This window comes from Rhinolophus sinicus, linkage group LG06 (genome assembly GCF_036562045.2).
Source record: "Rhinolophus sinicus isolate RSC01 linkage group LG06, ASM3656204v1, whole genome shotgun sequence".
NCBI lineage: Eukaryota > Metazoa > Chordata > Mammalia > Chiroptera > Rhinolophidae > Rhinolophus > Rhinolophus sinicus.
The window spans coordinates 162,764,821-162,791,331 of record NC_133756.1 but is presented as its reverse complement, the minus strand read 5'-3'; the positions used below and the strand labels follow the sequence as shown (position 1 = coordinate 162,791,331).

The 26,511-nt window shown below is 60.8% G+C and overlaps 1 protein-coding gene across 5 annotated transcripts; it reads right to left on the bottom strand.

The window, feature by feature from the left end:
- Window positions 1-366: 366 nt before the first annotated feature.
- TPCN2 (two pore segment channel 2) lies at window positions 367-26,511 on the bottom strand. Of its 5 annotated transcripts, none has more exons than XM_074336858.1 (25): window positions 26,336-26,511; window positions 21,896-21,960; window positions 21,075-21,151; window positions 20,495-20,672; window positions 19,029-19,145; window positions 18,034-18,140; window positions 17,357-17,429; window positions 15,334-15,436; window positions 14,338-14,403; window positions 13,803-13,867; window positions 13,202-13,299; window positions 12,622-12,703; window positions 12,312-12,398; window positions 9,745-9,864; window positions 9,539-9,598; window positions 9,042-9,170; window positions 8,180-8,229; window positions 6,604-6,703; window positions 4,826-4,897; window positions 3,503-3,579; window positions 2,903-2,984; window positions 2,698-2,780; window positions 2,148-2,229; window positions 1,657-1,754; window positions 367-1,012 (listed from the first exon to the last, which is right to left on the bottom strand). In XM_074336858.1, exons 1-25 carry the CDS (start codon window positions 26,427-26,429, stop codon window positions 934-936), a joined length of 2,244 nt encoding a protein of 747 aa, XP_074192959.1. In that variant the 5' UTR covers window positions 26,430-26,511; the 3' UTR covers window positions 367-933. The 5 variants fall into 5 exon arrangements, with proteins under 5 accessions (XP_074192959.1, XP_074192963.1, XP_074192960.1 ...); XM_074336862.1 differs by having other exon boundaries at window positions 9,745-9,867; window positions 26,336-26,510; XM_074336859.1 differs by having other exon boundaries at window positions 9,745-9,867; window positions 15,334-15,433; window positions 26,336-26,509.

Sequence of the window (26,511 nt, the reverse complement as noted above, 5' to 3'; positions counted from 1 at the left end):
GAGGGTCCCAATCTTCCTCAACAGAGACCTCCGGGAGCTGTCACTAGTCACTCGAGTTGGCACTTGACATGAGAAAACCATCTGTCATCTGTATCAAGTGGCAGTGTGGCCTGCCACGCCCTGCTCACTTTCCCCTCTTCCCGACCCCAGCTCGCTCTCCCACACACCCTGGGGACACACCCAGGAGGGCCACCACTGGCTTATAAATGCCTTCATGCAAATCAGAAAGAGGTGCCCCTGGCCTCGGGCAGACAGCTCTGTGCCAGAATCCACGCTTGCAGCCAGGTACCCCTTGTGCAGTACACAACCTAAACACCCTTACCGGCAGCCCTGCTCCCGAGAAGCAGACTAGAGCTGTGTCCAAAGTAAGGATGAGAATCTCATTCTTAGCAAGACTTACTGATATTGGCATTCTGACCCATAAAGAAACACACCCAACCACATTCACCCAAGCCATACAACAGTAAAACACCCGAGATGCACTTCATATAAAACCACCAGGATCCTGAGCGTAGAGCCGGGAAAGCCGCCGACAGCCTGTGTGGGCCCCATGGGGGCCCCTGGTCCCTGATGGCTGCCGGCAGCCAAGGCACCGGGGACATCGCAGGGCACATGGCAGAGCCGCTGCTTCTTGCTTTTCAGACTGTCTGAAGGTCCCTGGGGAGTCACCCTGTCTCCGTCCTTAGAAAAGTGAAAGCTCACAGAGGAGCGGGGCGTGGATGCCACTGCGAGTGCTGGTGGCCGTCCCAACGCTGCAGAGAAGCTGCAGGTGGTCTCAGTCCAGCGCCCAGGGGCCTCGCTCGGGGACGCCCCAGCCTCAGGTGGGCGGGTGCTTCTGTCCCAGGGAAAGTCTCTGCCTCCGGGCCGCGACCGGCATCAGTGCCCAGGCCGCAACACCATCCGCGGCCCCAGCCAGGAAGGCGCACCTGGGGGTCACCTGCACAGCTGCACGTGCGGGTGACGTTTCAGCTTCTCCACCAGCTCTTCCTCTGCTGGCTCCTCCAGGATGTCCCTGCAAAGTGGGGAGAAGGTGCACAGGGCTGTCTGGAGAGAAGGATCCCAGGCCCCTCCTGAAGAGCGAGCGAGCCGAGCATGTGGGGCCATCTTGTACGAGCTCCCTGTGGGGGAAGCCATCAGACATGCACAGGGAATGTGGCAGGGCTGGGGACGCGGGACTCAGATCCATCTTCAGGGCGTTCACATGGCACTCTCAAAAGCCTGGGGGAACGCCCCTCCAGGCTGACTGCTGGCGCTAGATGGATATTGCCTGCAAGAGCACAGCCAATGCCGGGAGGGAGATCGGGCCGCCCGGAGCTGGGCTGTCCCTGGGACGACCAGAACCGTTCAGTACCAGAGAGGAAGTTTCCACATCCACCAATGGGGTCGCCCGGAGACTAAGGGGACCTGAAGGATGCTTCCTTCAATATGCCCAATTGGAGAACACGTGAGAATCCGTGGCCCGGGTGGCATGAGCAAAGAAAACACAGGACCCTGACTCCAGACGCTAACCCCAGCTCGGAGCTCTGCAGGAGGCAGGCAAGGCGCCTGGGACATGTGGGCATGTCACCATCACAAAAGACACCTGCCCCCCACCTCCCTGCCTCTGCCTCCCTCCTGGCCCAGGAGCCAAGCAGAAGCCCCTTCCCATCCACACACCTGAACAAGAGTTCCACAGTACTCATCTCATAGGTAGTCTCCAGGTCCCCAGAGACGGACTGCAGGTGACCGCGGCGGTCCCACTTGTGAAGGAAATTCTGGTGAGCGAGGGAGTAGAGGGAGGCCAGTGAGCGTGGGTCCTGCATGGAAGCAGCCTCAGCCCCCACAGCCCCAGTGTCAGCCTGGCGTCCACTGCAGGGAGCCGGGAAGCTCATCCCGGATACCTGGGGCCACGGCAGCAAGGCTGCCAGCCACATGCCCCAGCCTCTCTCTGACAGCCCTCCTCCAGGAGGTCAATGTCAGGGGCATTCCAAGAACCTCCCAGCAGCCAGGTGAGCTGCACTGAGCCCCAAGGGAAGGACACAGCCTGCACTCAGGGCCGCCCAAGGACTCTCCCATCCGAGTTCCAGGCAGGCCAGCCAGCGGCTTCATGCCCACCATCAGCAGCTTAGAAAACCCCATGGCACAGCCCCGGCGGGGGTCTCTGATACCTCCAGAATCAGAGCCAGAAACAGGTTGACCCAGATGACAGATGACACCAGCCACCACAACACAAAATAGATCTTCGACCACCTGTGGAGGACAGGAAGGCCCATGGCCCACCGTGAGCAGAGCGAGCTCATTCAAGGGACGCCAACAGCCCCGTGAGTCTGACAGCTCCCACTGAATCCTGCACGGTAATTCTGTGATGTTATTATTCCCGTTTCAGAGATGACCAAATCTAGAAACAGTCAATGAGTTGCCCAAGGAAGCAGGGCCAGCAAGAGGTGGAGGCGGGATTGGAACCCAGGACCGCCCCTGGGCTGGTCTGAGCTCTCCAGGATCCAGGCTGAACTCCTGCGCTCAGCCCCGCCTCCTCAGGGCTCCCCCATCCCAGGAGCTGAGGAGCCCTGCTGTCGTGGGGTTCCCCAAAGGCGTATGCTTCTCCCACACACACCCCCAGGGTTGCCCAGCTGTAACCCAGTCATGGGCAGGGGTGCAGGACATGTGCCTTGCACTATGACGAAAGGGGAGGGGAGCCCCCAGGACAGAGTCACTCACGGGCCCGAGTAGCGCCGATAGGCGTCCAGGAACACCTGCCAGTTGTTCACCACCATCACATTCCACAGCGTGACCAGGGCGGCCTGTGGGCAGCAGACGTGAGGTCCAGGGTGTGGGCAGCAGGGAGGGGCAGGCTCGCAGGGAGCAGGGGGGAGGGGGGAGGGGTGGGCTCGCAGGGAGCAGGGGGGCGGGGGGAGGGGCTCACCGCAAAGTCATCGAAGTTGTTGGCCCAGTACTCCAGCTGCTCGTAGCTCCCACAGGCCAGCGAGCTGTTGTCAGGGGCCAGGCTGCAGGACACAATGGGGTCAGGGTGGGGGCTGTGACACGCACGCCAGACACGCCCCAGTGCAGCATGGAACCGTCTCGGGGCCCCTGAGAAATGGGGGGAAAAAGAAATGCCCCCGACCTCCAGAGGTTCCCTGAGGGCAGCACTGGGGGGGGGGGGGGAAGCTGAGGGCACATGAGAAACTGAACTTCACTGAGTGGCCAGCGGGAGGAGCCTTCCCAGAGCCAGAGCTGCTTTCGGCTCTGCGTGGCACACCCCCCTCTGCCAGCACAGGACCTTGTCTCCAGGCCCAAAAGGGGGCGCTACACTGAGCCACAGGAGACACTCAGGGCAGACTCTAGTCAGCGCGTCTAAGAGCAGATGGGAAGGCAGGGGAGTGGAGGGGGAAGCAAAGGGAGAAACGGAAGGGACCGAGGCTCCCTCGGGGAGCTGACCGACACCCTACCCCTACCGAGGCCTCACACCTGTCCCGGTCGCCCCCACCCACGTGCTCCCTTAGCGCCTGTAGCCCCACCTCACCTGCCGTTTCCAGGAGGCACCACAATGACGCCGCGGAACAGGTTAATGCCTATGATGGCGAAGACATAGTACACCACCTGGGGGGGCAGGGCCGCTGGTCAGCACCACCCACAGGTGGACCCCACAGCCAGGCTGGCCTGAAGGTTCCTAGTCCCGGCCACGGCCCCCAAACATGGGTGCTGCCAGCCTGCCACGGGGAGTGCTGGGGTTCTGCTCCCAGGCACACGACCCCCCCACACACACACAGGACACCACCCTGCACCAGAGACACAGGATGGTGGGCCGAGGGGAAAAGCGAGGAGTCACACCAAGGGAGCCCCAAAGATAAACCGGGGCCCAAGGGGGAAGGCCAAGGAGGACGAGGCTGTCTGCCCCTCCTCCAGGACAAGTGCTACAGAGACAGGGGTGAGGACTCCACTGACAACAGGGCAGGAGGGCCAGAAGATGGTCCCAGGAGGTGGTCCCAGGGAGGGGTGGGAACTGGCCAGGCCTCCCAGGAGGAAGTCCCACTGTGGTCCCCACATCCACCAGGGGGCGTCCAAGAAGCGCCACCAGGCAGCCTCTAACCAGTGGCCTGATCCTAACATGCGGGTCACTGCACAGCCTGGGCTAACCCAGCCCCCTCTGGGCCTCAGTTTCCCATGCTGTACGACTAGATGTGGGGGAGAGGGCAGTGCCCCACGCAAGATTCTATTTCTAGCATCCTGGGACCAGGCCTGAGTGCCTGGAGCTCCACTCTCAGCTGGCTCATCCCACATGCTGTTCAAAATAAAGGACAAAAAGGCCATCAGCAGCAGCAACCACACAGCAGGGCTCTCTGCAGCGCATTGTCCCTTTGTCACTATCTCTCCTGCCACTGGGCCGTGTGACTAGAGCAGCACCAGGGCCCCCACCTGTCAGGGCCCCCTGCCTGGGCTGGACCATGGGGCGGAGCCAACACCCCTCCCTCAGGGGAGGTCCTGAGTTCCTGAAACCACGCCCCGCCAGAAAGGAGAGCTGACCAAAACCTCATCTGGGGTGTGTGGACTTTGGGGGTCCCCAGTGCCTCATATACTTTTTTCCATCAGACCCATGACCCAGAAAGCAGGGGGTATCCGAAAGTGACCGAAAGGCTCTGGCATGAAGGGGAACGCGGCCAGGCTGCACTTCCAGCCAGACCTGCCCTGAGGTCCTCTCTGGCTTCCTGCCCAGCCCTATGCTGCCCTCACACAGGGACCACGCCAGACAGAGCGCTCCTCGGCCAGCGTCCCGCGGAACCCGGTTCACACAACCCAACAGCCGGCTGGAGTGCCCTCATCGCCCCCGCGCGGGGGCCAGACTCACCACCAGGATCCCGCCGAAAGCCCGCATGTTTTTGATCAGGTCCAGGATGGTGCTGGCGACCACAGCCATTAGCTAAGGACAGGGACAAAGCGGAGCCCGATTCCTCCTGGTGCCACTGTGGTGGCACTGACCACCCTCCCGCTGGAAAGGCAGGTGGATTACCACCCACCCACACAGCTGTGCACACACCCTGCAGCCACCCCTACACTCACACTGTACGGACGTGCTCATTCACCCCCACACATCCAGGCACCTCCGCCCCCAGCCTTAGGTGGGTCTGGGTTCCAAGCCCTGTGGTGAAGCCCCGGCACACGACAGACCCCACTGTCTGCTGACCCGCTGAGGCTGGGCTAGGTCCTCTCTGGTCTGGAGGCCTCCAGGTCAGTCCCTAGTGATGGAGACTGAGGAGGGGGGCCTCAGAGATGCAGCCAGGAGCCCTGGCTACAGGGCTGCTCCCCTGCATGCAAACCTGACCCAAGAAAGCCTTTCCAATCAGCCTGTTTACCCCACCTGGTGTTAGAACATCGTCATGCTGGCTGCTAGCAGGTGGAAACCATTGTGGATGTGTGCGAGTGTGCATATGTCTGCATATATATGCATCGTGTGTGCACATGTGCATGCGTGTGGGCTGTATGTGTATGCAATTTGTGTGGATGCACGGATGCACGTATAGTTGTGTATACGTGTATATTGTGTGCATGTGTGTAATTACATGCATTGTGCTGTATGACTGTTAGTTACATGTATATGTATACGTTGGGTGTGTATATGCATATAATTATGTATGTGGTGGTATGTGTACAATCATATGGGTGTGTGATTATGTGCATGTGTTTATGAGTGTGTTCACGTGCACGTGTGGCTGTACATATATGTGTGATCACACTGCATGTGTGTGGCATACACAACGGCTTCTGCACTCAGGACCCCCTGCCTTCAGATGGGTAACACCGCTGGGTGACAGGAGACCACAGATGGGACAGAGGACAGCTAGGTAGGAAGAACAGGTGTGCACAGGGGAAGGACCTGGACACTCAAAGAGGCCTGACGTCCTCGACGTCCTTTTCTCCTGAAAACTTCTTAGGAAAATAGACAGGAGCAGTGAACTCCACCTCCAAGCCGGGCGGGGCTGGGCCTTAACTCCCTGAAACTACCTGCCCTCCCCTCGAGGGTGGTGTCACTCCCGAAGGGGACATTGAGAGAAACCAAGGCTCAGACATGGTCACGAGCCACCCCGTTCCTGCACTGGGGGCCCTGGAAGTGAGCGCCCAGCCTACTGTGAACCCCACTCCTGCACTGGGGTTCCTGGAAGTGAGCACCCCAGACGATCCTACCTCTCCCCTGGTTACTGGTAGCCACCAGAAGCCCAAGCCTAAGGCTTTTCAGAAACCTCAGGACACTCGAGAACATGCCGGTCCCAAGCGCTCCACCCTGCCCCTCACAAATGCCACGGGCCCCAAGGAGCTTGAAGCTCCCCGCCACCCACCCCCACAAGTGGCCAAGGGCCTCACACCAGTCCCAGCGTGGGGGCCTGGCCCTCCTCATCCATAAGCCTAAGCCTGGCTGGACTGCTCTCACACTTCTAACTGCACCCCATCCCCCCAGAACCACCCAGCTGCACTGCAGGGCTGGGGGCGCACCCAGAGGGCCTTGATCCCTCCCGGGGGCTCACCCTCCCTAGAACATCGAGCAGTGGGGATGGCGGGAGGGAGGGAGGAGGGAGGAGGAGGGAGGGAGGAGGAGGGAGGGAGGAGGGAGGAGGGAGGGAGAGGTAGGACCTTCATGCTGGGCACGATGCGCAGGAAACGGAAGACGATCAGCATGTTCGCCAGACGGAGCATGTCCCACAGCGACAGCAGGCCCTGCATCTCCGGCTTCCTGGAGACACACGGGACACAGGTTGGGAGAGGCCCAGGACTCCGGCAAGGAGACAAGGACGCACGTGGTCAATAGAAAGAAAGACAGATGCAGAGAGAGCTTGGGGCACAATGGGAGCTCGCCCTGCAGCGGACATCAGCCAGAAGCACTCCCTCCCTCAGCGTGAATCACACAGCGGCACGGCCCTCACCGTGGTGCAGGACTAGCTGACCCTCCGCCTTACACAGAACACCACCGAGGTTCCAGGCACTGGACACCCCAGCTCAGGTCCCAGCAGAACTGGGAGAGACTTGGCCCTGACCCTGTCCCTTGTCCCCCAACCCCGATTCACATATCCTGTGCCCTGACCCCCATCTCCTGACCCCATCCTGTCCCTGTCTCCTGACCTGATCCTCTCCACTGTCCACCAACCCCTGACCCCTAACCACATGTCCTATCCCGACCTCTTCCTCTAACCCCATCTTCCAACCCTTGATCCTGTCCCATCCCATCTCTTGCCCTCTGAACCTGGGTGAGGAAGGGTTTAAATTTAAATAGGAATGAGAGCACGGCCTTCCCATGCTCTCATTTCTATTTAAACGTAAACCCATCCTCACCCAGAATGTCCCTCCATGGTCCTCGGACAAGAGCACTGCAGACAAGAGGTGAGCCAGCCCCGCAGAAGCCAGGCAGTGCAGTACCACCGCTCCCAAGGCATGTGCACGCTGGGCCCCAGCAGGGCCCCCCAGAACGGCCCAGCCCTGCTGTCTTCCCCGAGACAAACCCTCCCCAGCCGGCTCCTGTGGAGCTGACGCAAGAGTCTTTCAGGCCCACTCCCCATCTGAAGCAATTTCCATCTGTTCAGCTAAGACGAATGCAGCTCAGCATTCCCTCCACCAGGGCTGCCAAGGGCCTGAGTCCTGTGTTCTGGGCAGCACGACCCAATGGCTGCCACAAGCTACACCACAAGGCGCCCTGGGACCCCTGCCCAGACGTCAGTTCCTCTGTGTGGCCAGAAATGGAGGTGCTAGGGCTCAAACAGCAGCGTGAGAGCAGCGACCCCAGGCCGTCGTACAGGGAGGTAGCAAACTGATGCCCAGAAGTAGGAAATGATGACCCCAAGTCCTGCCGTGTCCAGCCGGAGGCGGGCCCAGCCCAACTCCAGTGCTCAGCAGTCAGCCAGCCCTGAGCGACCTACCGCCCGCAGTACACCTGGGGTTGGGGCTGGGCCCACTGCACCTAGCGGGGCTCCTTGACAGCCTCCTGCCACAACTCTGGGAACGCTACGTTCTGAAGGCGAGTTAGGAATGTTGAGGAGTCCTGAGAGCGAGAAGGGGTCTGCTCCCACAGCCCCCGGGGCAGGGGTGGAGCAGAGCTCCCCGTCAGCCCGCTTTCCTAACAATTGGGTGTTTTGCCCTCTACGCCCAGCGCCCTTCCCGGGGCGCTGGCCACTGGGCGCTGGTTGCTGTAGCCTCCCTCGGTTCCTCAGTCACATACCAGCCTGGGTGTGGGAATCGGTACACAGCCAGAGTTGAGAGCTCCAAAACCTTTAATTACAAAAGAAAAGAAGGCATGCTACAGCAACACTAATCTGGGGGACTTTGTAACGAGTTAGAAAAGCTCCGTCTAATACACATTCTCCCCAAAAGGGGGTTTGGGAAGAAATCGGAGCTCGGTCCAGTCCCCACGGGTTGGTTCCAAACGTCAGGACTTCCTGAAGCTGAGAAAGACACTCTGGTCTCAGGAATTAGGGAGCCTGCACCCATGAAGGGCGGACGAGGGAAAGGCTGGCGGAGCCCCAGGGACAGGAGAAGCCAGTCGCTCAGACAGACTGAAAGGCCCTTCTCAGACGACCTTCGCTCCTGTCCCGAGGGGCCCACAGTTCTCATTAAATAGGAAGAAATGTCACACTGCTATCGCTGATGTGACACACACAAGGGGCGTGACCCCTCACTCCCACCCACCATCTCTGAGGAAAGGAGGGGACATTTCCAGGGACATCCAGGTGCCCAAGACGCCCCTGCCCTCCCTCCACCCACACCGAGGTCCCACTGTCTTTAGTGGCGTTACAGGCTGTGCCCAGGGCTGGGGTGGCCGGTGAGGGTTCCATCCGGGTCCCTCAGGGGTCGAGAGGCAGCCTGACCCCACACGCTCACATGCAGCAGAAACCCAGGCTCTGTAGCGCCCGTTGGCCACCCGCCAAGCAGCTCAGTGGGGGAAAGCCAGCCCCTTTGTCACTGGAGGCAGGAGCCCAAATCCCTGTGGCCCTCAGGTCCTCAGGGGCAGCCTGAGACGCGCAAAGCTGGGTGTAGAGGGCACCGCCCAGAGAGGCTGGCGCCTCGGCCACCTCAGACTTTACCAGCAGGATGACGGTGACAAGTCCGTCGAACACGTTGCTGGGGTAGGACAGGTACCCGGACAGGCCGAGCGCGAACACCTTGAGCAGCATCTCCGCCAGGTAGTACAGGACGAACACACAGTTGAGGATCTGAGGGGGCAAACAGGGACCCTTCCTTTGTCTCAGCGCCGCTGGCCTCCCCAACCTCACCTGCCAGCCGCAGGGCCCATGGGGCCATTCGGCCATTCGGCTCAGCCCAAAGGAGACCTGGGGCCTCACTGTCCCCTCGCACCTTTCTCTCCTCGACCCTCCCTCCACGGTCCTCTGCCTGCACCAGCCTTTCCCAGCCTCTCCCACGGCCTGGCACCCCTCCTCTGGGGACCCCATGACAGAACGAGTCTCTCAGCACTTGAACGGCCCTGCCTCCCACCAGACCCGGAACCCCAGGCTACACCCTCGTTCTTTCTGACTCCGTCACCCCAGCAAAGGCCTGACAGCTGAGTGGCCTTGGAGCTCACCCCCAGGACGAAGTCGTCACGGTTACGGGGCACCACGTCTGCGTCTATCACCAGGAACGCCTGCAAAGCCAGAGCGGAAGGGGGCTCAGCAGGCCGGCCCGGTGCTGGGGAGAGGCGGCTTGGAGTCACGAGGAAGGGCAGGTGAGGGTGACGGGGTGGGAAACGAGGCGCCTCCCACGTCAGCACCAGGGCACACCCGCACTCACACAAATGGACACCAGGTTCGCAAGGACGATCAGGTTCCCCAGGTAGTCAAAGTAGAGGTGGCCGAAGAGGAACTGGGCACTCTGCAGAAACGGGGACTGGTACTGGGGCCGCGGTGGATGCTGCTGAGGGAACGCACGCTCAGAAATGTGGGCCCGCCAGCGGCCGTGGCCATGGCGAGCCCAACAACGCCCGTACCCCCCGATTCTAGGATTTGATTTTTCCCTCCCTTCTCTCCTCTATCCCAGTCGACCCAGCCTGAGGAAATCATCGCAAACACAGAAGTGGTTTTATACACAAAGACGTCCATCATGGTCGTCTTTACAACCACAGAACAGAGGTAGACATAATCTTGCACCACTGATACCGTAAGGAAACCGGGCTGGAATATGACAGTCACCATAAGTGTACGCAAAGAGTTCGCTGTGATGTGAGAAGTGTTACATGACAGAATATAAACTGTCTGCTGATAACTACGAAAAGTTAGCACAGAACAGAAGAACACTGGACAGACAGAAGTGGAAAGAGACGGAGGCTAATTTGGCAATAAACGCTAACATGAAAACATTCCTAAGAGGCACAGGACATCCCCTGCAGCACTGACCATGATGACAAACAGGAGAACCACCCAAAGGTGCCTCAGGAGTGGACGCCGACGCAGCCGTGACAGCGTGACAGGTGCCCATGCCTGCGCTGCCCACACAGGGGCCACTGATGGCACAGGGCTATTTATATCCAGTCAAATTAAACACTCAGTTCCCTGTCACAATAGTCACATTTCAAGGGCTCAACAGCCAAATGTGACTGGTGGCTACCGTATCAGGCAGGCAGGTAAAGAACATTTCATCCTCACAAAAAGTTCCACACAAACATAGAAACATCTAGAAGACCCTGCTGAGTGAAAAAGAGGAAGCTGCAGAGTGAAAGTTATGACACCTCAAAAAAAAAAAAGCGATTCTTCAGGCACATAATTGTACGGGGCAAGTCCGGCAGGAAAACACTGAGACACCAGGTTGAACACGGTGGCTCTTCTGGAGGGAACCCCAACTGGCTGTGCTAGTTCTTGACCTGCAGGCTCTGGACTCCGTGTTCACCATGCAGCCCTTTCAGCACCTCTCGCCTGTGGGAGCGAGGCTAAGCTTTCTCAGTAGACGGCACTGGGGGGCACAGTCAGCGGTGTGGGGTGTGGGACCAGGTCATCCGGTGGAGGGCAGCAGTGGAGCTCCGTCCCAGCCACACACCCAAGCATCTGACTGCCCCCCTGCAATCAGCATTTTGGGGGAAGAGCGTGTCATGAAACCAAGGACATCACTGCTCTCCAAACCTCTAAGGACCCAAATTCCCACCTCAGTCCACATTCTGGACTCTAGACGCAGGGCACCGTGGGAAGACGGAACACCCACGGGCCACAGGAGGAAAACGCTACATGTGCGTTAACATACAGTGTCCACCTCCAGAACCCCACTGAAGGAGCTGCTGGGAAGAAACGCCCAAAATGAGGACGGGCCTAGGACGCAGCGCCCTCACGCACTACAGGTCGAGCAGGGCCTGGCTAGGCGACCTGGAAAGACTCTGGGGAAACCCGTCCTAAGGAAACCACATCTGACAGGGGCCCAAGGCCACGGGGGCAGACAAGGAATACTCAAAGTTGACTATCATCACGGGCTGAATTGTGTCCCCCCAAAATTCATATGTTGGAGTCCTAACGCTCAGCACCTCAGAACAGGACTGTATTTAGAAATAGAGTCTTTAAAGAAGTAATAGGTTTAAAGGAAGTCACTAGGATGGGCCCTAATCCAATACGACCAGTGTCCTTATAAGGCGATCAGGACACAGACACACACAGAGGGACGACCGTGTGGGGACACAGGGAGGAGACGGCCGTCTACACGCCGAGGAGAGAGGCCTCAGAGCCAGCCCTGCCGACACCTGGCTCTCGGACTCCAGCCTCCAGGACTGGGGACAATAAATCCTGTTGTTTAAGTTGTGCCATTTGTCATAGCAGCTGAGCTAAGTGACACAACAGTGACTGAGCTGTGAGGAGTCCAGCCAGCAGATGCCTGACTCCACCCCTCTGCCCCCCATCCCCCTTCTGAAGAACGAGCAGCCCCCTCCCCTGCCCCACAGACTTCCTGTCTCCCAGCACCTCTGCCCACCCCCCAGAGACCCACTGTGTAAAATGTAGGAAGTGGGGTCCTCAGACACAGTGCTGAGGTGGGTGCCAAGGCCCATGTGGTAACTTTACAAATCAGTGTCAAGGACAAAAGACAAGGCTTTACACCAACTCGGGTCTCCCGAGAAGGTCACATAGGAAGAGGACAAGAGTTTGCCATGGAGACAGAGAAACCGTTCGGAGGGTTCCCCTGGGTCAGCCTGCGGTCTGTGGATTTTGTGAGGTCAACCAAACCTCCCCAGTTTCCAGGAGCCATTTACCATCCCAGGGCCAGGATCCCTGGGCAGGCCAGTCCTGGCATTGGTCACTGAGCTGCCCAGGTGAGCAACGCCCCAGACAGCACAGCCCTGGGCAGCCCTGGCCCTGGGCAGGGGACTCCAGCCTGGCCCCGGTTACCTCTTTCGTCATCCTTTTGTCAAGCTCGTTGAAGATTTTCTGAAACTCGTCAGCTGACAGCAGGCTGTCACCGTAGGCTCGCACCTTCTGCAAAGCAGGGCAGCCAGCTCAGTCAGAAAGGCCTGGCTGAGGGCACCACCCAGAGCAGGAGGGTGAGCCGCCCCACCCCACCCAGCCTGGGCCAGCCCCGGCTACTCGGAAATGATACCCCTGTCCTGAAAAGGGGCCGCTGGCCCTCGTGACCCCTGGGAAGAGTTCAGAAACACATGCTGGGGAGGCCGGGGAAAGTGGGGAGGGCGGGGACTGATACCTCCATGATGGCCTGTTTATAGGTACTGTCCATCTGCACTTTCTGAAGCACCTGCAGGAGGTCCTGGGGCTTCACCCCAACTCTGTGGGGAAAAGCACACCCACGCCCCAGTGAGCCCACCAGCTCAGTGCCTGATGGCGCTGGTGAATCAACTGTGCAGCCTGGGCAATGACAGGAGGCGAGGACACGGTGGCTTCACAGCCATCCTGCCGTCTGCAACCCCGAGACACTATCGGCCACCTTACGGAGGCTCAGAAGCAGTGTGCTGACAAGCAGCTGGGGCTGGAGCCTGCAAAAAGGCCCAGGTCCCTCTGCTCCTGGCACCCGCGTAACAGCACGGGGTGTGGGAGGGGCGCAGGGGGCACAAGCAGGCCGAGCGCTCGGCCCCTCCCAGCCCAGGATTGCAGGGGTCATGAGGACAAACGAGTCCGCTCAGATACAGGAAGCACGGGGACACTGGAGCACGGGGGCGGGACGTCTTCGAGACTCCAGGGGCCTAGCCCAGTGCGGCTGGGTGCTCGGCACAGAGTGCTGCTTGGGAAGCACCGCCATGAACACCAGCAGCAGCCCCGGGACTCACCCCCGAGGCTGGCCGTCTCCCTCTGCAGTGCTGGAGAGGACCTCATAGGCAGCCCGGGTCCCCAGCCGCTTCCGGAACAGTGAGGCCTGGAGCGATTTCTGCAAGGAGGACGGCTCTAAGGGGCCCGGCGCAGCTCTCTCCAGAGCCGCACAGCCCCCCATCCCCAGGAGCCTCTGAGAGCAGCCCCTCACCCCCTCGGCCTCAGACCAACAGTCACAGACTCCAGGGGAGGCGCCCAACAGCCACATGCTATGCCAGTCACTGAGGTGCATGCGCCTCTTAGTGTACTTGGGGTCCCCGGCTCTCCACACAGTGGGCTTGGGGTCATTGCCCTGGGACCTGCAACTTCTTGCAGCTTCCCTCTAGAGAAGGGGGGCAGGGGAGGGAACCTCTGGGTGGCCGTGGGGACAGCACCTGACAGGTGGGGTGGGGGAAGGAGCAGGATGTGACACAGTTCCTGCTCATCCACAAGAGGGAGCCAGAGGGCAGTGCAGGGACCACTGTGAACCCCCGCCGGGCACCTGGCCACCGCCCTCCCACACAAGGCTGCTCAGCCCAGGCCAGGCCCTGAATGGACGTCAGAGACAGCAACACGGCTCACCATCAGGTAGCCCCGGAACTGATTGTAGATGATGGCCGTCAGCAGGTTCATCAGAAACAAGCTCCCTTCAAGAGGAAAACGCCAGTCAGTGGGGACCACCATGGGTTGTGGGCCCAGAGGGTCACACGGGCACAGCAAACCTGGGGGTGCCAGCAAGAAGCGCCAGGACGATCGAGGAGCAGGGAGTAGGGCCTGGGGCACATCACTCAACACCCCGGCCTTCCTGTCCTTGTCTATACAATGGAAGTGCCACCTGGTGTGCCCAGCCACACACACTAAGGACAGAGGGCATCAGCGGTCACAGACTACAAACCATTAGGCGGCCCACACTGAGGCAAAGTCAGAGGTTAGGGGGTCACACTGAGGCGAAGTCAGAGGTTAGGGGGTCACACTGAGGCAAAGTCACAAGGTGGGAAAGGTCGCACTGAGGTGACACCATGGGGTCAGGGCAGCACAGGCACCCTTGAACGTTCGGGATGCTGTCACAGGGGCAGCATCTGGTCCCAATGTCCCCTCCAGTCCCTCCTGGACTCACCTATCAGGGTGAAGACTATGAAGAAGATGGCGTAGGCCCGGTTCTTGGAATACGCGGGAACCATCACTGAGGGAACACAAATGGAGGAACTGAGACGTGCCCACAACTTCAGCATCTGGTCTGACTCTGTCATGACCTATACAATTTGCCTTCTCCACAGAGACAGCTCTGCTTGGGAAGGGCTGGGAGGCCTTCTGATCTAACTGCGATCCTCATTCCCTTGGTAATGGGGCGCTCACTACCTGTCGGGATGCTGAGCTGATATCTGCCTCCCTGTGACCACACCCCACAGCAAGTTCGGCTCTCCCTTGGGGGACTCGCTAGGACTCTCAGGACGTGGGGGGAGAGTCCTCAGGGTCCCACTGCACGGCTCTGGGTGTGGAGGCCAAGGGCTGCCGTCCTGGGAAGGACCCTATGGCCGGTGACCATCCCCGAGCCCCAGATGAAAGGTACCAGCTGGGTGGCCGGGCCACAGGAGAGCCCCAGAGGACTACAGCCACCCCATCCTGGCCACACCCCCGGCCCGAGCGCACAGAGGCCCCACCAACAACCCCAAAGGGAGCGTCATGGCCACCTCAGACCCCAGGGCCTCTCACACACACTGCTGCTGAGCCACACCCCACGCTGGGCCCAGTGGCAACAGGGAAATGGTTGGGCCTCAAAGAGAAGGCCACAAGGAGGACCGCACTGAACACACTGCCATGGGTCACCATGTAAACACCGTGCCTTTTTAGCTCTTCAGAGGAGAGAAGAGGAAAGAGGAGACATGGAACAGAGAGGAAAGGAGGGAGCAAGAAAGCAAGATGGAAAGAAAAGGGAAGAAAAGAGAAAAAAGTAGAAAAGGAAAAAAAAGGAAAGGGCAGGATGGAGGGAATCCAACGTCCTTTTGTATCCTCCACCTGCTGACAGAGGCCTAAAGACACCTCCACCTCCAACAGCCGGGCTCTCCGGCTCAGCAGGGACAAAACCTTCCCCCCACGCTCGCGCCCCACGCACCATCGGGGTTGTTGGCAGTGGTCAGCAGCACGAGGAGGGACGTCAGAGCCTCGGGCAGGTTGCGGAAGTACGTCAGCCTCTCCCTGTCCTGTCCGTCATCCTGCTGAGCACAGATATGGCAGCTCTGAGCAGCCACTCGGGCCTCCTCCCCACCAGCCCAGGCCTTAGGCCAGCAGAGCTGCAGGCCCCGGACCCAACCAGACAGAACAACCCGCTGCGGGCTCAACCACCTCCCACCTGCATCTCCCATCATTTCCCAGCAGGCTCTGAGTTCAAGGCCGGACAGGACTGAACTCAAGGCCTCCAGGCCCAGGAGCCAGCATCCAGGGAGGCCGCACACCAGCATGGATGCCAGCCACTGACGCAGGCCTGCTTGGAACCGTGGTGAAAAGCTCTGGGCCTGCCCAGCTGAGAGCGTCAGGGCCCAGTGACCAAGAGCCCACACGCAGGTGCCAGCCAGCCTGCCCCAGCCCAACTCTGCCACGCGCTATACTGCATGTGTTGTGAGGCCAAAGGTCAGGGGCGGAAGGAAGAGAGGGGCCAAGCTTGGGGAGACCCCCCCACACAGCAGGCTGCCACGGTGGGGAGAGAAGCTGGAATTACAGTGGCCCTCCTGGGAGAGCCGCTCTGTCTTCCACTCAGGGCCTCACCTGCCCTGCGGGCTGTGTGTTCGGGGATTCACGGGGACTCACAGGACGCAAGCGGGGCACTCACAGCTGTGATTTTTCACAGCCACTGGCAGGGGACATTCATACCCGGGCTCCCCACCCTCTCCCTCCTGGGGTGGAGGTCACACTCACTCCTGTGTTCCCCCGGTCAGGTTAGAGGGGGCCTGAGGGGGCTGAGGACCAGGAACCCAAATGGGTGGGTCACTGTCACTCTCCTCTGAACTCCGACAGCAGGCAGGGCACTGGACCCTCACCAAGACCCACACGCACAACCCTCTTGCCCCACAAACACACACCGCTTTCGTCGGCCCAGTCCCCTCCATGGGGCAGAACTCAAACCCAGCAAAGGAGCCAACCCTCCCGGGCACCTTGGGACACTCGGCGTTCTTGGGTCAGAGGCCACCCCACCCCCCACGCCCACTCTGCCCACCCCACCCCTCCTGGGCTCTGCGACACAGCAGCAAACGCAGTGACAGTCAGTGGGGGCCTGAGATTCTGTCGGTGGGTCCCACCTCACAGCCCCGCTTACCTGCCACTGCACAGACACACAGACACAGTGCACACAATGACACAAACAGGACAAAGACACACACACACACACACACACACACACACATATGGCTGGCTCAGCCCTCGGTCTTCCCTCATGGGCGGCACAGCCCCAACCCCCTAAACATTGAAGACCAGCCCTGGCCGAGCGCAGGCCACATTCCCAGGACAGAGATGCAGGACAGTTTCAGCCCCAAGTGACCCTGGCCAGGACACAAGGGCAGATACACAGGACCACAGATGTGCGCGGTGGGGGGGCGGGGGGCACGGCTGAGACTGAGGGCCTGGTGGCCAGTGGCAGACACCTCCACACAGTAACAAGCTGCTGGGGGCCAGGAAGCAGGGAGGGGCTGGAAGGCAGGGGACCCACAGCTAGAGAAGAGGGAAGTTTGAGAGGTACCTGTCCAGACAGAAGAACAGGAGAGAGGGGGACAGGTGGTGACCCCAAGTGCCAATCTGAGAGGGCCTATCTAGGAGGGGTGCAGAGAAAGCCTGGTCAGTGAACGGCCTGGGAGAGAGGAGGAATGAGGGAGGGAGAGAGGGAAGGAGCAGGGGCAGCCAGGCAGAGGCAGCGCTATCCCTGGGCCCAGGAGGCCCGGGACAGACAGGTGCCCTGACAGGGAGCAGTGGGAGGCTATGGCTGCTTGAAGGAAGAAGACACGTGGACACCTGCTAGGTCAGCCACCCTGCCTATGAGGTGGGCAGACGGCCTACGCTGGTCCTGCTGGCCCAACAACCACCCAGCAGAGCGCCTCCACGGCACTTCACCGAGGGGTGGGCCCCAGCGGGAGGAGCACGGTCCATACCTTCTCGCCGGTGAACAGCAGCATCCCGAGCATGGTGAACACACACAGGTGGAGCGCCAGCAGCAGCACGACACTGGAAGGGTGGGCGCAGGTGCTCAGCACTGAGCCGACGCCCACACGCCCAACAGGACGGGGATCCAGGGACCAGCCGCCCAGGGAGCTCCGTGCAGCTGGCCTCTGGGGCACACACAGCCTCTGCCCCACAGCTTGCCACGCGCCCAGGAGCCCTCTCCTGGGGCAGGGACAATCCACACTCAGAGGGGAGAGCCCACTTCCATCCACCAGGGCTGCACGGTGAGGAGTCAGCCACGTGAGCCCCTGGGGGAGGCGACTGGAGGCAGAGGGAGGCCTGGCTGCCCCTCTGAGCAGGACTGGGGGGCAGGTGGACAACTAGGGGTGGGATGGAAGGAGAGCAGGAGGGAAGCGAGGGGCCGCAGCCTCGTGGGGACAGAAGGGGAGCAGCAGCTGTGGAGCAGTGCAAGGCCACCAGGGGCTGCCAGGAACATAGCCTGAGTGCCTGATGGCAGAGCCCCAGGCCGGGGACAGAGCCAGAGAGGATAAAGCACCCAGGGGCCCCCAGACCATGCACGGCTGCCAGGATGGGAGCCCAGGCGACCCAACTGCACTGCAGGGAACAGGAGAGCCCCCCCACCCTGCAAGCCAGCACGAGAACCCACCTGGCCATTTCCGGCAGCGACCAGCGGATGCATTTCAGTGTCTTCTTCATCATGGAGGAGTTCTGCAGCAGGAAGAAAGGCCGGACGAGCCGGCGGATACGCAGGGGCTGCAAGAGACCAGGGCACTGAATGCCAGGCCACACCGCGTGGGGCAGCGGGCAAACGGCAGAGACCCCGGCTCTCAGCCCCAACCAGTCCACACGCCACCGAGGCCCTGGCTTCAGACTCAGACGTCCTCCTCGCTGTCCCAGCATGCCCAAACTTGCAGGCACGGGAGGTCCCCGGGGGGTGGCCCGCATACCTCTCAGAGCAGCCCCAACTCGGCCCTCGCCATGGCAGGCAGTGTCTCTGTGAGGAAGCTGGCTCCCCCTCCGGGGGCTGCTCCCTGCCCCCTCTCCTCAGCCCCATGCTCTCTGCTCTGGGCCTCACCCTCCCTCACTGAGAAGCAAACTGGCAGGAAGTCTACACCCTCCACAGACACGTGCACACACGCAACGCACCCTACACACACACACACACACACACACACACACACACACATGTACACAAGTACACCATCTCCCAGCCCTATTCTACCGAATCACAGAGTGTGCTGCAGGCAGAGGCTTGGGGCTAGGGGTCTGCCAGCCCACGTACGGTTTCCTACTGTCAGGGCTCACAGAGCTTTGGGCACATGGCAGGGGTGAGGCCCTGGGGTGGTGCTGTCCTGGGGGCCCAGGCAGTGGAGAATCAGCTGGACCATGGGAGGCAGGAAACAGGAGCCCTGGCACTTGCCCCCAGGTCTCGTGCCTCCTCTACGCCTCAGTGACTTCATCTGCAAAATGGGAACAAAGCTCCCAGGCAGTGGTGACTGACGAGCTACGGGAGGCAGGCAGAACGAGGCCGGGGGGCGTGTGGTTGCAGGGCCTTGAGACCCCTGCCTTCAGTCACCTGGGCAGCTGTACCCTCAGCCCGCCCAGAGCCCCCACTCCCACCTGAGCCCCCTGACCATCTACCTCCTGACAGACGAGGCTCAGTGACACCGTCCAGTCCGTGAGAGACATGATCAGCACCAAAAGGTAACCCACCAGCCAGAGGTTCTTCCGGAACTGGACCCACCCAACCAGGTAGCTCTGCAAGAGAGATGGTGGGTGAGCGGGCCAGCAGACACCGGCCCTGCAGCAAGTCGGCCCATCGGGCACACGGGCGAGGCTGGGACGGCCAGAGCACAGAGTTCCTGGGCAGGCAGTGTGGTCTCCACCTGACTTGGGGAGCAGCGCCGAGCTCCCCGCCCAGCCCCCGAGTGACCTCAGGCAGCTAGTGACCTCGAGCTCGGTACTTAATGGCTCCAGTTTGGTTTCCTCATCCAGAACATGGTCCCTGCCTTCTCTGCCCGTCCAACCATCAGCTTAGCTTGTGCGGCAAGATGCAGAGGCACAGGACTCAGTCTAGAAAAGACTAGGAGACAGAGAGCAGACGCGGGTGGGCGTTCTGCACCGCAGTGAGGGGGTCCGGGAGGGTGGCTTTTGTCACCGGTCCTGTCCTTACCTAACTGTTATTTCCCAGCGTCACTAACGCCTTCAGAGATCACAGCTTGCAGATAAAAATGTGCACTCTCTTGCTTTTTAAGACTTCCGCAACATACCAACCATTCAAAAAACACTAACAAGAACTCAGTAGTTTCAGTTCCAGTTTAAAAACCCCCAAGACCTCCTAACCACATAATGGGCTACAAAAGAAGAAATAAGAAACTGACCGGGAACCTCAGTCACCCACGCCCCTCACGGTCTGCAACCAGAGGCTGACCCACCCTTCCCACAGCAAGACTGTCTCCAGTCGGGCAAAGGCACCCCGTGACCCAGGGCCTACAGGCAGCCGGAGGACCCAGACGGAACACTGGGATTCTGGCTGTTGGCCAAACTGACAGAGTGTGGCCTGCAGCAAGACCCAGTCCCTCTGAGGCTCCCAGGAAGTCACCAAGGCTCTGACACGGATCAGAAACTCAAGTGAGCGAGGCAGGGCCCGCCTGCAGCTTCTGGAGGGACTCGGGTCACAGACAGAATCCAGAGTCGGACACAGCAGCAGCCCCGTGAAGAACAGACCCCATCCCGCCTCGCCCAGCTCCTCTCCTGTTTCTCTATCTCAGGGTTGGGAGGGAGGGGAGAGACCCCCAGTCCTTGCTCGTTGGGTCAGGGTCTCCTTCCAGCGACACTGCCAGACCCTCAGCCACTCCCAGGGGTCCTGCAAGGCTGTGTACCCTCGATGTCTCCACCCAGACTCAGCTTACACTCTGGAAAGGGGCAAGAGCCTCTGCTTCCAGGCCCAGACGTCTCTAAGAAGGGAGGCCTCTGCTGAGCAGCTCAAAGCGCACAGTGCGGAATAAAGGCAGCCGCTGCAGGGCCGTCAGTTACGTCAGAAAGGCAGCAGAGGGGCCGCAAGGCGCTGCGGGCCGGGCCTCGGGCCCTGTCGGCGCCCGTCTCACCTTCACGGAGAGGTCAGCCACGAAGACCAGCAGGCAAAACACCTCGATGCCCTCCGTGAGGCCGCAGGGCGGGTTCCAGGGGGCCGTGCGGTAGCGGACATCCGAGGTGCTAGTGAACGAGGAAGGGGTCTCAATGAAAGCCAGAGACAGGATCAAGAAAATGATGGAGCTCAAAACCCTGGAAAAGGGACAAAAACTGGTCAAACTGTGAGAACCAGCCATGCTCTGGGGCCAGAAAAGCCCCTCAGCAGGCGGAATGTACCCACAGGGCAGCAGGAGAGACTCCACAGGCCCAAAGGGCAAAACCCCACTTCCTGCTTTGTGGTCACTCTGTATGTGGTCAGATAACACTAATCAAGCCAAAACGCACTTGCCATGCCTGACCAGAATGTTCTGGAAAGAAACACTCACCAAAAGAGCCCTTCTGTTTACATACAGGCTGGGGTCCTTCCCAATAAGGAGGGTACACAGTGCCTCCTTCTCCAGCGAGGGGACAGGGAGGCTGCCTGGACCCTGAGACCACCCTCCCCGACCCAGCCAGGGTGCAGGAACCCCGTGTGCCACACGCGTGCATTCTCACCACTGGCACGTGTCCGAGTAATACCATCGATAAAGCCACATCGACCGGGCGTCCATGCGGTGGTTAATGGAGCGATACTGGAAGTGCAAGTTCACGCGGGAGCATGAGTGGGGGTCCCCTCGGCACCACACACGCAGCCAGCCACGTGCAGGACGCCCCTCTCGCCCCACAGCAGGCCCCAGGTGGGGAGACAGGCTGGGATCACAGGGGGGTCTTCTACTCAGCATGTGGACACAGTGCTCCCTGGTGACCCAGCAAGGTCACACCGTCCCAAGCAGACGGAGAGCCCCCTGAGGGCCAGACCCAGGGCAGGCTGTGTCCCCACTAAAGGGACCCTCATTTTCTGAATGACAGCTGGGCCCTCCGTGCGAGGCCTCCACTCTACCCCCAACCCTCCAGGATGCCCCCAGCCTAATTCCGAATGTGGGGTACTGCTCAGTTCCATTTTCCAGTTCCCTAACTGAGCCTGTGTGTCACTTGCAGATAGGGGATGATCTTGCCACCTTTGGGCATCTTTCACAGGACCTGGGACGGGGCGGCAGACGACAGGCCAGCAGGAGATAGAAAACCAATGACGACAATGACTGGGGACTCAAAAGAACAGCGCCCAGCGGGGGGGCCCTCTGCTTCAGGGAGGACTCCAGGAAACCACGCCCGAGGCGGGGCTATCAGGATGACGGTGATGGTGACCACCTGGCCTGCCAACCCCAGCCTTAGCCTCAGGACCACAGAGAGCAAGGGGTCACCAGGGCACCATCACCCAGTCCTCACAGCCCTGGAGATAAACCCTGGCCCAGCCACCAGCAGCAGGCACTGCCCACCTGGATCGCGTCTTCGATGAAGACCACAGCCTGGTCAAAGCACAGATCCCACCCGGCCTTGGCACCTGTGGGCAGAGAAAACCCACTCAGTGAAGGGGGGTCACATGACACTCACCGGCTACAGGACGACTGAGACCAAAGAAAGACCCCGGCTCGTTCTTTCCCACGGCTCCGGAACGAGATGCCTTTCACGCTGCAGCGGGTCTACACTCGCTCACGCATGCGGCGCCCCGTGCGGGACAGGGTCTCAAGAGGTAAAGGGTCTTTTCATCGCGTGCACAGTGCTCCAGGCCCACGGCTCCCATCCGGTGGCAGAGCGAGGCCTGGAACCAGACCCGGAGGGCTCGTACCCCAGCTCCCCACACCACTGGCTCAGCGGGCACAGGCCGAGGGTTTAAACTCTTTCATCCATCACCCCTCTGTCAAATGGTGGTGTTAGTGGGCACCCAGCTCAGCCCCCAGAAGGGCAATGTGGGCACAGGAGCCCCAGGCCCAGCATGGCACACAGAGTGCTCAGTACACCGGTGGCTGTGGCTGCCCCCTTGCCCACCCCACCACTGGCCTTCACACAGCGTTTGTCAGGACCCGCACCCCACTTTCCTCGACTGTAAGGTAAGGTGGCACTACCTGCCCACCCTCCGTCAAAGGAGACCACAGATTTAACACTGACACATAAAGTGGATAGCTAGAGGTGCTACGTGCCTCTCCGTCAAATACTGAGAACGAGGAAAGAACTATGACGTTATCAGGTCCCATCTCACAGGAGGACGGGAGGGGGCCTCTGTGGGCCAGGCGGCTCTCAACTATCAGGGGCCTTCAGGACAAGTCAGGTGGCTCCAAAGCCTTGGCCAGCACCCCAGCCCCTCGCCGGTCAAGGAGCCACAAGCGACACACGTGGCCTTCAGGCCTGCCTCTGTGTCTTCGTGGCAGAAGCTGCTAGGTGACAGAGGAATCCCAGGGCCCGAGGCCACAAGAGAGGGCAGCCCAGGCAGCCAAGCCCTTCTGCCCTGTCTCACCAGCGGCCTCGAGATGGGGCATCGAAATGCGGTGGACAGCTCTGTCATGACTACCCTTTTCCATCTGGTCCCTCAGAGCCAACAGCTGCCAAAACTGCCCTTCGCAGCACCAAGAGAACACAGAGCTATGCACGGACCCAGAGCAGAGGCCCCAAAGCCAGAGGCCAGGGGGCAGCGGACCACTGCCCACTTGGCCCACCATCCCCAGGGAGGCAGCTGCCCCTGTCCTCGGGGCTCATGCAGCAGGCCCGGGGACCAATCGGGGACCGGGGGAGCCCCAGGCAGAGGTAGGAGACAACCCCGTCCTGGCACTGTGTCGACTTGCTACATCACCCAGAGCGAGAACCTGCCTGTCTGGGCCTCAGTTTCCCCACCTGCACCATCTTCATGCTCACCCTGAGGCCCCTAAAAGTTCTTCCAGGGAGACTGAGGGTGGTGACAGCCTGCTTACCGGAGAGCAACCTGGAACACTGTGGTCAGAAAGCAGTTTTGTTCCCCGCTGCACCCGCAGGGCCAGGCAGCGTGGGCTTGGCACCCAGCAGTCCCCAAAGCTTACTAATCGAGCGAATGAGTGAACAGCCCTGAGGGGCGCAGGGGGGATGGGAATAGTGTACAGGCCTGCAAGAGGCCCCACGGTACCAAATCCTCTGGGAAGAGATGGAATCTTCTTAGACAAGAAGCGACAGGTGGTCAGAGGCCCCAGGCTCACTCCAGGCCCAGGATTGGGGAGCAGGTGACGGGGCTCCGTCCTGGGCAAGCCAGGCCAAGGGCATCGGGCACCCCGGGAACTGTCCAGCACTCATCCAACACTCTCTCCTGGTTTTTGGTTGCTGGTTTGTAAAATTCTGGGTGAGGCCCCCTGAGCTCCCCAGGCCCTCGGCCCTGGGGCACCAAACCTCAGAACAGCCCATCCCACCCTGCTTTGCATCCCCTACACCAGCCTCCCTTTCTCACCCTGCAGCGGCCAGAAAGATCTTGTCACAAACCCTCATGAGCACATCACAGCATCTTGTGAGTCCCCACTGCTCCAGCAGAAAGGCTCCACTGCCAGCCTGGCATTGCGGGCGCACACCTCTGCCCACCGGCCTCCTCTCCTGTTGCTTCCTCTACCCTGTGCCCTCCAGGCCACTCATCCTGAACTTGGCTCCCTCAAGGCCAAGCTCTCCAAGGCCTCCAAACCCTTGCCCAGGCAGTGAGCCCCACCAGAAGCACTGTCTTCTACCTTGGTGGTCCAGGAAATCATCACCCTGGGTGGCAAGCACCTGTGGGCACCCCTGGTACCCCACTGGCCACAGCAGGTGGGAGCGTCAAGGCGGACAGTGCAGAGGACAACAGGGGCCCAAGCACTGCATCCCACATCAGCCCTGGACCAGTCTCCCTGCCCCGAGCTTCCCGTGCCCAACATCCGGGTCTAAAGCCCCCTCTCCGTCTTGCTCCAGGCTCCACACTGCACAGCCTGGGTGGAGCCCCGACCAGGTCACTGTGTGACCCTGGGCAAGCCTCTTAACCTCTCTGTGCCTCAGTTTGTCGAAGACCCTATGCCACAGGACTGATGTGCAGATTGAATGGGTTCCTGCTAAAGTGCTGTGCCCAGTAACTTTATAACATTTGTTATTGTTATTATTAAAAGGCCCCTCTTACAGCACAGCAATCCCGTGTCCCTCGACTTTTTCATTGCCAGTCAGAGGAAGGAAAAGAGAAAACGACTATCCTCGCCCTGTGGCAATGGCTGAGTCAGAAGGACCCGACCACAGGGTCCCCTGAGACCCACGGGGCACCCATCAGTGGCAGTTCCCCACCCTTGCTGGTAGGAGAATCCGACTTTGGGACATGCAAACCTTGAGCACAGGGCCCCATCCAGGAGCCCAGTAAGGCGAGCTGGGCTGTAAGGAGAGCAGGGCCGAGGCTGAATGAGCCATTCTCAGGCCCCTCTGCCCCCTGGTCTGCAGAGCCTCAGTCCCCATCTGCCCCCTGCAGAGATGTAGCTCACATGCTCAGCAGCTCTCCCTGAGGCCACAGCATCAGGACAAAGAGCCCTGCCCCCCACCCTGACCCTGTCGGTACAGTACTGGTCTCATCCATTCTGCCGGAGCTGGGACCTGCTGCAAGCTTGACTCCTCCCAGAACAACCATCAGCACCATCGCACCAACTTCCTGGGCATGCCCGGCCCTGTGCTGAGGGTGTTCCCTGGGTTCTCACGGAATCCTCAATGCCCCTCAGGGCAGCATCGATAACTATGCCCCTTTCACTGAGACTCAGAAAGGTCAGGCAACCTGCCGAGGTCACACAGCCAGGAAGTGGCAGCCCCAGAAAGGCACCCAGACCTCCAGACACAAAGTCCGTGGCCCCTGAATGCCACCAGATGTCCCTGTCCAGGGCTCTTTGGGGCCTGGCAAGAGCTGGATGGAGCACTTTCCAAGGACAGTCTCTAAGCTGGGCAGGCACGTGGCCACCTCAGCCTCCAGTTTTCTCATCTCCTGTCAGGGACCTGCCACTGACATTCCACGGCTGGGCACCACAGATCCCTCCTGGACAAGGGAAAGTGGCCCCAGAAGAAGCGCCCGGCGTGTGCTAGCAGCGGCAGCGCCAGATCCCAGGGCTCTGACCTTGGATGGGTCCAGAGACTCCCTGGGCCTGTTTCCTTTCTGCAAAATGAGGCTGAGGCCCTTCAGTCCTTCAGGCAGCACCCAGTCCCTCTGGGGTCTGCCAGGGAGGGATGGACTCCACCCTCCCACTCTCCTCGGATTCAGCAGTCTCTCTGCCTGTCTGCGGGTAAACAGGAAGGGCAGGAGGGAGCTGCAGAAGGCAAAGGGAGGAAGCTGCCCTGGTCTGGGGAAGCCTGCCCCCACCCCACGCTGATGGGACTAGCCTCTGGGGAACCTCCTGGGACTAGGAATGAGAAGGCAGAGCAAAAGTCACTCCGCCCTCCGTTCGAATCCCACCTCAGCCATTCCTTGGCTGTGTGACCTTGCATCGGGGAACGCCCCTCTCTATGCCGCTGTTTTCCCGGTAAGAACCGGGGAAAATGCAACCGCCGCCTCCCTAGGAGCCCCCAAGTCGAGCCACAGAAAGCAAGTGCTGTGGGTCGGCCCGGGCACTCCGAGGGGGCTGCAGAGGTCTGGCTGTCCCCGGGCTGTTTGCTCCGGGCCGGGCGAGGCCCAAGAAGGACTCTCCGCCCGGCTTGTCCCGGGACAGGCAGGACGTCGCAACGCCTGCGCGCTGCCGGCGTCCCCAACTCCGGCCAGGGCCGGGGTCCGCAGCGCGCAGCGTCCCGCCCTCCGGAAGGCGGCTCGCCGCGCACCCACCGTGTGGCGCCGCGGGGACCCCGGCCTGACGGGGCGCGCCCGCAGTGACAGCAGCGACGCGGCGCGGGCCGGCAGGACCCCCCACGCACCACCCCCACGCGGCTCGGTCCCCGCTCACCAGGGCCGACTAGGACGCCGCGGCAAGCGGGTAAGCCGGGTCGGCAGTCGCTGCCGCCACGGGCACGGCTCAAAAGAGGGTCCGACTCCGCCATTGGGTCGCCGCGTGCCGCCGGGACCCTCACAGAAACTCCGGACAAGAGCGCCGGGCTCCACTGCGCAGGCGCAGTGTCCCCG

Excerpts from the sequence above, each read along its gene's own strand:
- TPCN2 (XM_074336862.1), bottom strand. The coding sequence starts at position 26,429 with ATGGCGGAGTCGGACCCTCTTTTGAGCCGTGCCCGTGGCGGCAGCGAC. Across the intron at positions 9,868-12,311 it reads ACAAAAGGATGACGAAAGAG|CAGCATCCACCGCGGCCCCA; the intron begins GTAACCGGGGCC and ends GCGTTCCCTCAG. Across the intron at positions 9,599-9,744 it reads CGAACCTGGTGTCCATTTGT|GCGTTCCTGGTGATAGACGC; the intron begins GTGAGTGCGGGT and ends CTGGCTTTGCAG.